The sequence below is a fragment of the Miscanthus floridulus genome, chromosome 14 (genome assembly GCF_019320115.1).
Source record: "Miscanthus floridulus cultivar M001 chromosome 14, ASM1932011v1, whole genome shotgun sequence".
Classification (NCBI taxonomy): Eukaryota; Viridiplantae; Streptophyta; class Magnoliopsida; order Poales; family Poaceae; genus Miscanthus; species Miscanthus floridulus.
This window is the reverse complement of record NC_089593.1, coordinates 21,948,195-21,958,158: the sequence shown is the minus strand read 5'-3', so window position 1 is coordinate 21,958,158 and position 9,964 is coordinate 21,948,195. Positions and strand designations below refer to the sequence as shown.

The following is a 9,964-nucleotide window of genomic DNA, read 5'->3' as shown; positions in this document are numbered from 1 at the left end:
AATGTAGTCGACAGGTTAATAATAATTAACTTGACAATAATGCTTTTGGAAAGGTTCTTGAAATGCTAAAAATGCCTTTTTGCAAATGAGTCAGCTACCCTACTATAAAGCCCTTTATAATCCTTGGTGTCACTTTATTTTTGATTATGTCAGGTAAGTCTAGCTGAGTACCTTCTCGTACTTAGGGTTTTGTTCCCACTTGTTGCAGATGGGCAGATGTATTACGGCTACTGTATCAACAGCCTTTAGCCTGCGATGGGTGATGCTTAGGACCATGGGCATGGTCATTCCTTACGTCTCGTCTAATGCTTTTGTTGGAGATGATCATCAGCTAGCACTGTACTTGAACTCCGTGTGAGTGTGTGTGGTTTTGAACAAATGGCTTCCGCTACTTCTATTTGAACTCGGTTTGTAATAACTATGTTTAAACTCCGATGTACCTGTGATGCGAACTTTTATGTAATATGTGATGGTGACCGCTAAACTTATTACAATCTTGGCTGATATGTGAGTTGGTTTGAAATCCTTCGTGATTTCACGAACTACCGGGTTATACGGGCTTAAGTTTGCTAAATCGTTTGCTCTGGCGGGTGATTTCTTAATTTTGTATAATTGGTCGGTTCTATTACACTAACTGAGGTGCTCGTGCTCCACGCCCCAGTGGCCTCGACGGCAGTCCGGCGGGCGACGGCGGTGGCTTCAAGGACGCCAGGTAGAGGGGTGGCGGAGGATGACATCAGTAGCCTGGCGCGGCGCTCCGGGCGAGCACGGTGTCCCTGGTGGTGCTCGACTTCAGCACAGAGCGACGTTCCGCTTTGAACGGCATCCATGACTTCCCGTGTCCATAGTCCAGAGAGCAGAGGAAGGGAAGGAGCATCGCGGCGTAGGGCGGTGATGGTGCTCCTAGTCTCCGGCTCGACTTGAGCAGGGAATTGTCCCGAGTACAGCGTTCGACGATGGCGTCGTCATCTTCGGTCTTCTCGTCCACGCTGAAGGGTCGAGATGGCGGACTAAAGGGGGGGTGAATAGTCTTTTCTAAAATTAATCGCGTCGGCTAACCGAAACAAGTGTGGAATTATAACTATCGGTCTAGCCAAGACTACACCCCTCTATCTATGTTCTCTAGCACCTTCCAAAAATACTAATCAAGCAACAAAGGTGCCGGGCTAGCTAGAGCTCACCTAACCAATGCTAGGAGCAAGGTCACACAAACCTACGCCTCTAGTACTTTAAGCAACAAGGGAGCTCCTACACATGCTAGTAAGCAAAAGCACAAAGCCAACTAAGCTCACTAGCAATGCTCAATAACAAGGCAACCAATGCCAAATTAGAGAGCGCAAATACTTATCTACATAAACTAAGCAATGTGACTAACAAGGTTACACAAACCAAATTAGCCACGCACGGGAGCTACTTCTATGCTACACAAGCAAGAAGGTAACTAGTAAGCTACACAAGCTATCTAATTACAAGAGCAACTACACAAGCTTAATATGTATAAAAGTAATTGCAAGCTTGTGTAATAGGGATGCAAACCAACGGGAAGAACAAGGTTGACACGATGATTTTTCTCCCGAGGTTCATATGTTTGCCAACACGCTAGTCCCCGTTGTGTCGACCGCTCACTTGGTGGTTCGGTGGCTAATTAGCATCACCCACTAAGCCCGCACGTCGGGCACCGTAAGAACCTACCCCTTGAGTGAGGGTAGCCCAATGACACGCTTTACTAAAGTTGCTCTTCGCGACTCCCGCGGGGCGAGCACAAGTGCCCCTCACAAGCACTTCTCTGGAGCGCCGCACAAGCTTCTTACGCGCTTCGACGGAGACCACCACCAAGCCGTCTAGGAGGTGGCAACCTCCAAGAGTAACAAGCACCACCGGCTTGCAACTCGATCACCTAGTGCCACTTGATGCAACCTTATGATGCAATCACACTAGAATCGCTCACTCACACAATCGGATGATCGCTATCAAGTATGTGTGAGATGGAGGGCTACTAAGCACTCTCAAGCATGGATACAAAGTCCCCCAAGGTGCTCAGCACCAGCCATGGCCGAAGGCCACTTCTATTTATAGCCCCAAGGGCTAAACTAGCCATTACCCCTTCACTAGGCAACTGTCGGGTCGACCGGACGCTCCGGTCGTGTTGACCGGACGCTGGACCTCAGCGTCCGGTCGCCCGAAGATAGCCACGTGTCATCGTGTTCAACAACATTCTTTTGATCTCAACGGTCATCTTCTGACCGGACGCTCCGGCTAAACTGACCGGACGCAGAATCCTCAACGTCCGATCGTTTCCAGTAAGCTCCCCGAGGCATATTTCTTCGACCGGACGTGTCCGATCCACCTTGACCGGACACAGACCAGCATCCGGTGCAATACCCTCAGTACTGTGCAGACCCGTCAGTTTGACCGGACGCACGCTGCCAGGGTCCGGTGCTTTCAGACCCAGCGTCCGGTCAGTTGACCGACGCCAGCGTCTTCGCGATCAACTCATTTTCACTTCTAACTTCTTCACCCTTGCTCCAATGTGCCAACCATAAGAATTTGCATCCGGCGCAATAGAAAATAGGCATTCCATTTTCCCGAACCCATCTCAACCCTGCAAACACCACCTCCTTTGTAGATGTGCCAACACCACCAAGTGTACACCACCATGTGTATGTGTGTTAGCTTTTCACAATCATTTCCCAAAGGATGTTAGCCACTCAACTTGCCACGCTACTCGATCCTAGCGATGATGCAAAGTTAGATCACTCGAGTGGCACTAGATGATCGATATGCAAACAAGTTTGCCCCTCTTGATAGTACGGCCATCTATCCTAAACCCGGTCATAAACTTCTCTACACACCTATGACCGGTAAAATGAAATGCCCTAGGTTATACCTTTGCCTTGCGCATTCCATTCCATCTCCTTCAATGTCGATGCAACACATGCACCAACACGATCAACAGTGATATGATCCACTTCATATCATCACGTGATCATATTGGTTCATTGATCTTGACTTCACTTGCTCTTCACCGTTGCCATCATCCATCGGCACCAAGTCTTGCTCAAGCTTCACTGCTACGCGGTCCATCACTCCAAAGCCTTTGACTTGCCCTTCACGCTTGCAACCAGTCCATCAAGCCAAGTCTTGTCTTGATCTTCTCCACCTTGATCACATGACTCAATGTCATGTCTCATGTGCATTTAAGCTCCTTTATCATCACATGTGTGAGCTTTGCAACATCTCTAAGCCACTTTCACCTTCATGGCATATGTTGCTCGCACACACGTACCTGTGGACTAATCACCTGTGTATCTCACATAAACACAATTAGTCCACCTAGGTTATCACTTAATTACCAAAACCAAACAAGGACCTTTCACACGCGTGGAATAGAGGGGAAAAGAGGAGCAGAGCAGAGAGCGCCGAACAGATAGAGAGAAGCAGAGCGACGGTGGGGGCTTCATCTCGACGGCGATTGGCGCTGGCGGCGTGGCACTGATGCGAGCCGACAGGATGCTCGTCTGTGCGGCCGTTGCGACAAGTCAAGGCACGGGCGGCTCCGGCAATGCTCAGCTCCAGCGCGGTGGCCGGCGGCGAGGTCAGGAAGCAGCTTCGACGGCGTGGCTTCGCCGAGCATGGCGTGGAGTGTTCGGTGGCTTCGAGCTCCGGCACAGAGATGCTCAAGGTAGCAGCGCGAGGAGGCTCAGCGCTTCTATGAGCTATGGTAGCGGCGGCGCTCCAGCGCCCGAGCAGTAATGCTGCGACGGTGGTGTCATCCTACGTGCACATGAGCTTCATGCCGACTTGGCTTCACGGCAGCCATGGCGGGCTGCCCTATGGCCTGTGCGCTGGGAGCCGCCGCCGTGTTGCCTCTGCCACGCTGCTAGCTGGCCGGAGGGACTACGCCATCTCCGCCACGCCGTGGGCTGGCTAGAGCATCGGCCCCGCCGCCGCGACCGCGCCACGGCTAGGCTCCGTCGGGTGAGGTCGCCCCGCTAGCCGCAACATCCTCTGCTCCATCATCCTCTCCTCCTCCTTCCATCAATCTAGGGTTTGGTGTTTTTGGGGGGAAGGTCACGGACTCACGGGAGAGGAGCGCTCGGCCGCTCGGGAAGTCTAGGGAGAAATTGGTCACACTAAGAAAAATCTAACACGGTCAAAATAGTCAACTAACACATGAATGGATGAAATGGACGGTACTGCCATATAGGGAAGGAAATTTTAACTTAGTGTCAGATAAGAAAGTTCAAATTTTTAAGTGCCAAATACGAAAGACTGATTTGTTTCAGTGCCTAATACATAATTCTCTCCAAACTTTAACTATGAATCAAGGGACATCCTTTGCGTCAAAAGAAGTACGAGAGTTTATTGAATTATACAAGATCAAGTTGCTCAACTCTTCTTCATAATTCTTAGGCCAATGGCTAGGCCGAGTCTAGTAATAAGACTTTGATCAAGCTCATCAAAAAGAAAGTTGAGGACAATCCTAGGAGATGACACGAGCATTATGAGCTCACATGATCTCTAGGTATGGTGCTAATGAAGTTACTACTTTTCAGTTAGTTTATAGACAAGAAGTTATGTTGCCCGTCTATATAAATTGGCAAAACAAAATAACCTATTTACTACCATGTACCATGAATTGATGGTTGATAATATCGACAAGGTTGCCAAAAAAATATAATATAGACAAGGTGATGAATAAAAGAATTAAAGCATGGTTGATAATAATCGACAAGGTGATGGATAAAAGAATTAAAGCTCTAAAGGAGACTGAGAGAGATAAAGCTCGAGTTGCCTACGCTTACAACAAGAAGGTAAAGGGAAAATCGTTTCAAATCGGGGGATCTAGTTTCGAAGACCGTTCTACCACTTGGAACGAGGAGCAATAAGTTCAGCAAGTGATCTCCAAGTTGGTAAGGTCCGTACAAAGTGGTAGATGAAAATCCTTATTTGCTGGAGACTTTGTAAGGCGATCGTCTCATGAAAGCAATTAATAGGAGATATTTCCAAAAAAAATTCTCTAGTGTTTGGCAAGAAGCCTAGGTGCTTCCCACGCAACGGTAATACATATATCGTCCTTAGAATAAATGTGCCCTTAGAGCAAAAATAACCAATGGCTTGACATCGTTGCTTGACTTTTTAGATTCGGGCAACCTCACCTAAAAACAAGGGGTATATGTTCACACTTGTTTCGGGCCAGACAGTGAAACTAGCCAGGCCAGGTTTGGAGGTCGGCTAGGCTGACTTTGCTATTGTTCGTATGAAAACACCAAACACGGGTAAGTTGGGTTTGAAAGCTAGCCTAGTCAGTTTTGCCCGGACTAGATAAAAAAACTAGGAAACATTAATTTTGATGTGAATTTGTTTTCTGGTGGGATAAGACCAATCCCCTCTATATATGTATGAGAGGTACACCGTCGATGAGGCATCTAGCGCAATCGAAAAACAAATCTGCCCTACTCTTTATTTCTCCAAACCCTAGCTCTTCCAACCCCAAGTACTTGTTGTTCTATGCATGTCTGACAAGATTCGTGGGCGATCTAGGTGCCCTTGCTGACCTTAAATCAACCCTAGGCGTGCCTCCCTAACATGTCTTTCTAGGAGAATTCATGGGCTTTGCAACATTTACACAAAAAATCGACTAGACCGGCTTCAGAAATCGGTCAGGTCGGGTTTCGTAGCATCGTCGCCCATCACCATGTTTGCGCAACACATGTGTTCTAGCTCTTGTGGTGTTGACCAAATCAATGTCAACATAGACAGAACCAAATGCACAGGCAGCCACGTGAGCCCACATGCGCCGTAGAAACAAGTTGTGGCAAGAAGGATTAGTGAGACAGAGAAATAAATTGGATCAACCAACCTGCGTGTCTATCGGAGAATCGAGTTGTGGTAGGATTAGCAAAGGGGGTTTGGGAACGACGTCTGAGACACTATTTGGGGAGCTAGCAGGGTTGCTTCTCAAGCTAATAAAAGCTTCAAAAGCCACAGCTCCATCAAACACACTCTAAGCAGATAAGCACACTTAGACCAGCCTCCTGAGCTTTTATAAAGCTTCTCTACAAGGTGATTTTGAAAAAGTTACAGTTTCCCCACATATGGGAGTCAGGAAAGATTAGCGAAGGGCATGATACAGTAGGGCAGGATTAGAGAAGGGGGTTGGGCCGTTGGGTGCCGACAACGCTTACATACAAAAGTAGTGATATATGTCTGCCAGCGCTGGTCAGATTGGAAGCCAAAAATACAGCATGTTTAGGATAATCTGGAAGCAGAATGTAGCTGCTATTAGTCTTGTTGCAGACGTCTGAATATGAAAGGAAATTCATGAACCCAATCGACCTAAAAAAATGATACTCTGAATTTTTGGTGTGAATGCTTCTGGTTTGATTTGAGAAACGCAATTTTACAATGAAGATTTAATGTGATGATCATAGTCCTTTTAGAGCATGTTGCAACGATTCCTAGTTAACAGAAAGGTCTTGCCTGCTAATTCTTTACTCTACCATTTCACAGAAGGTAACAAGAAAAAGTGGATCCTCTGAAGCAAAATAGACTTATTCCTAAGCAAATTCACAGTGACATGATGACTTTTTAAAAAAGGAAGAGGTAGTGGCACAAATGCACCAAAGGAAATTGAAAAAAATAATCCAAATAAATCAATATATACAGCAATGCACAGAGTAGTTGTGCCGATGATGTAATAGACAAAATAGCCTAGCAAAAAAGGAAAAAAAACAACACTTGCAGTACTGTTGTAATCACCTAAGCTGCATAGCATAGCCATAGCATGCATTGTCCATTCCTTCTGCCATGTATAAACAACAGAAGAACATAATATTTTGTTTAACATTATTCATCAAAAGGACCTAACTCATATCTTTCTTCAGTTATTTGAGAAAAGCACATCCGCTTAAGAAAGAGCCATCACATTTTTGAGCCTGCCTGGATAGGAGCATAATAGTATAAAAAAAGGGCGTACCCAGTGCAGAGAGCTCCCGCTCTGTGCGGGGTCTGGAGAAGGGTGTCAGTGGCGAGCCTTACCCTCGCATGTGCAATGCGAGGAGACCGCGACTCGAACCCGGGACTTTCCGGTCACAGGCGGTAAGACTCTACCGCTTGCACCAGGCCCGTCCTTCAGGAGCATAATAGTATCAGGATCTAAAATAAAGTTCATATTTGAACTCTTTAAACCATAAACCTTAACCATGACAAAACCTGCAATAAACAAATAAAAATATGAAGAACATGGAAAAGTAATATCACACAAAAATCAACATGATAGAAATCAGCGGGTGGCATACATGAATATACAGAAACCAGACCGAGATGTAATCTCGCTTCACAATTATTCCTAGTTTTGCTCCACTAGCTATCATCTGAAACAAAGGTCAACACTACAAATCTCAAACCAACAGATGGAAAATCAGTCGTAAATCTACTTCCAGATGAGACTTAAGAACCCACATTAATCAACCATTTGGTATGTTTAAGTTGTACAATTGAAATTTGGCCAGAAAGAATACAGTTTGCCCTAAACTATGCAGAATGATGAAAACGAGTATTTGTTACAGTAGAAGGGAGATGCTACAGTGCTTCAAGTAAACAACACTTTATTGCCCTAGACAAGGAAACCAAGACTCTAAGAGGACGAATTATCTCATCCTCATGTCATCGTGGGTACACTTTTAGTATGGCAATATAAGTCTTTTATGCACCGTGTCCAATACTTCTATAGTCAACAGACCCATTAAACTGGTGCACTGGCACCAAACGGGGATGTGCATTATGTTATCATCCATGCTAACAATAAATACCAACCTAACATAATTTCCATTAAAAAAAACTATATGCAGATAGCACCTTTAAAGAGGAAGGCTACTCTCAAACATCCATCAGTTATCAATACATTTTTCGTATCATCAGTAAATGACAAGTGTTCATTACAAAAACAAGTACAATAGAATACTCACCTCATTAGTACTCAGCACTTTAAGCTCAATAGGTTTCCTGCGTACCTAGCAACTGCAGAGAAATGCTTTGACTCCACTGTATTAGTAAGTGTGTTGGTTCTTGGATCATAAATCTGTAAATAGTCATGGTCTTGTTTATATAGGATTATCCTCCCGTCGCCAAACACAAACAAGGGATGCACGGGGCGAAGAATGGCATATTCTTCAAACTCTATGCTGTACATTTTGACCCAGAAACCCTTAGCAAAGTCCAGTAGAACCCAAACGTCAATATACGGAGCTGGGCCATGCACAACAGACAAGAAGCGATTCAGGTTGGCTACTGTCAGTTGCCTTACATGAGGAAGACCAAGGCAGTAGAACATCAGATTAGCATCATCAGGAAAGGTGATCGGGGGGCCCCGGATAGACGGCCCCCATGCCTCAGTCTCAAGGTCGAATGTAAATATCAAATCTTTCTCAGTAACTTGGTTATCGAAGGTGATAGAACGGTGTGGATCAAAACATAGGCAGTAGACAACCCCATTAACTACCACACTGGTAAACCTACTCATCTGAATGCCTTCTTCAAGGGGCGCGACTCTCCTCCACCCTGCACAGCTGCTACTGTTATTGGTGTTGAGTGTGCAGACCTCAAACATCTGCTGACCTCCGTTCCCAATGGAAAAATGGAACAGCATTCGAAATATCTTGTATTCCCCAGTGCGAGCGACCTGTCCAAACAGATACTTGGGCTCAGTGACTAAGCTCGAAGCGAGTTCCACATGCTCTTCTGCAAAGCTGTCCGGTATGCGATACACAGGTCCAGTTGCCGGATCGAGTAATCTGTCCGGTAAGTAATACAATTCTTGACGAATCGGGTTGAACAGTCGGTAACTGCTGCAGCTGTCATCGATTTTCCTAACACAGACGCCCTCAAGGGCGACGCTCACGGTTCTGTCGCCCTCCATTCGGTGCACCTTCTTGACGATTTGCCCGGAGACATCCATGATATCCACGAGCACGTCGCGCCCCGCGTCGTCTTTGTAGCCGGCGATGATGAGCACGACCTGATGCCGCGCGTCGTGGGCCGCGGCGAAGTACGGGTCGGAGAGGAGGGACCGCCACAGCCGGCAGACCAGGCGGAGGCGGCAGAGCTCCTTGGCCTGGAAGCGCAGCAGGATCTCAAACAGGGCGTCCAGGGGCAGAACGCCGATGTCGGACGTCGCGGGAGCCGGCACGATGCGCCGCTCCGGCATGGCGCACGGCTTGGACAATGACATCCCTATATCCAAGGGGAAAAAAAGAATCTTTGGTGATGAAGAATTGAAATTGGTACCGAGAGGATAGGAATCAACAATTGAGGCGCGCGGCTGATGGGAGGCGGCAAACAATTTACCACGGGCGTCTCGTTTGGTTCCGCGCCGGACCTCGCCGCCGGCAGTAAGATCCGCGAGGCACGGCCGGTAGCCCGGTAAGCCAACGCCGGACGTGGCAGTGGAGCCGCAGGGAGGAACCGTGGTGAGCGGAAGGCCGGAAGCGGCGGGCGTGAGTCGAGTTGGGGATGACGACGCCCCGTGCTTGGGTTGGGTTCGATCAGTAGTTCCAAGTAGTGGACCGAAGCGGCGGTGGTGAGCTGCGTTTCCGGCCTCGTAGGCCCAACCAGGAGTCGTGGCCAGACTTGATTTTTTTATATATTTTTTAAATTGATTTTTTGCAAATAAAATTTGCAACCTTTTATATAAAATTTCTCCAAGAGTTTCCAAGACCCACTCCCAATCTTGATTTTCTTGCAATATTGAAAAAAACTGCTCTCCGACAACTCTCAATCATTCCACACTTTGAGAATATCGACCAATCGTGTAGAAATATACGTGCGCGTATATCAACTAACCTAGAGGTAGAACGACATGGGGAAGAATAAGTAGAATAAGATTTGCAAACGTACAGGACAAAAAGAAAGTATAAAAATAGATATAGCGATTTGAAAATAGTCCAAGAGTCATGATGCAAAA

The 9,964-nt window shown here is 46.7% G+C and overlaps 1 protein-coding gene across 2 annotated transcripts; it reads right to left on the bottom strand.

Moving 5' to 3' along the window:
- Positions 1–6,608: 6,608 nt before the first annotated feature.
- LOC136505778 (F-box/kelch-repeat protein At3g06240-like) lies at positions 6,609–9,718 on the bottom strand. 2 transcript variants are annotated; one of them, XR_010771315.1, is made up of 4 exons: positions 9,349–9,718; positions 7,971–9,234; positions 7,302–7,376; positions 6,609–7,215 (listed from the first exon to the last, which is right to left on the bottom strand). XR_010771315.1 is itself a non-coding variant. In XM_066500926.1 (3 exons), the coding sequence occupies exon 2, from the start codon at positions 9,230–9,232 to the stop codon at positions 7,982–7,984; it is 1,251 nt and encodes a 416-aa protein (XP_066357023.1). In that variant the 5' UTR covers positions 9,233–9,234; positions 9,349–9,718; the 3' UTR covers positions 6,609–7,215; positions 7,971–7,981. The 2 variants fall into 2 exon arrangements, 1 of the variants encoding a protein (XP_066357023.1); XM_066500926.1 differs by lacking the exon at positions 7,302–7,376.
- Between the last annotated feature and the right edge of the window lie 246 nt (positions 9,719–9,964).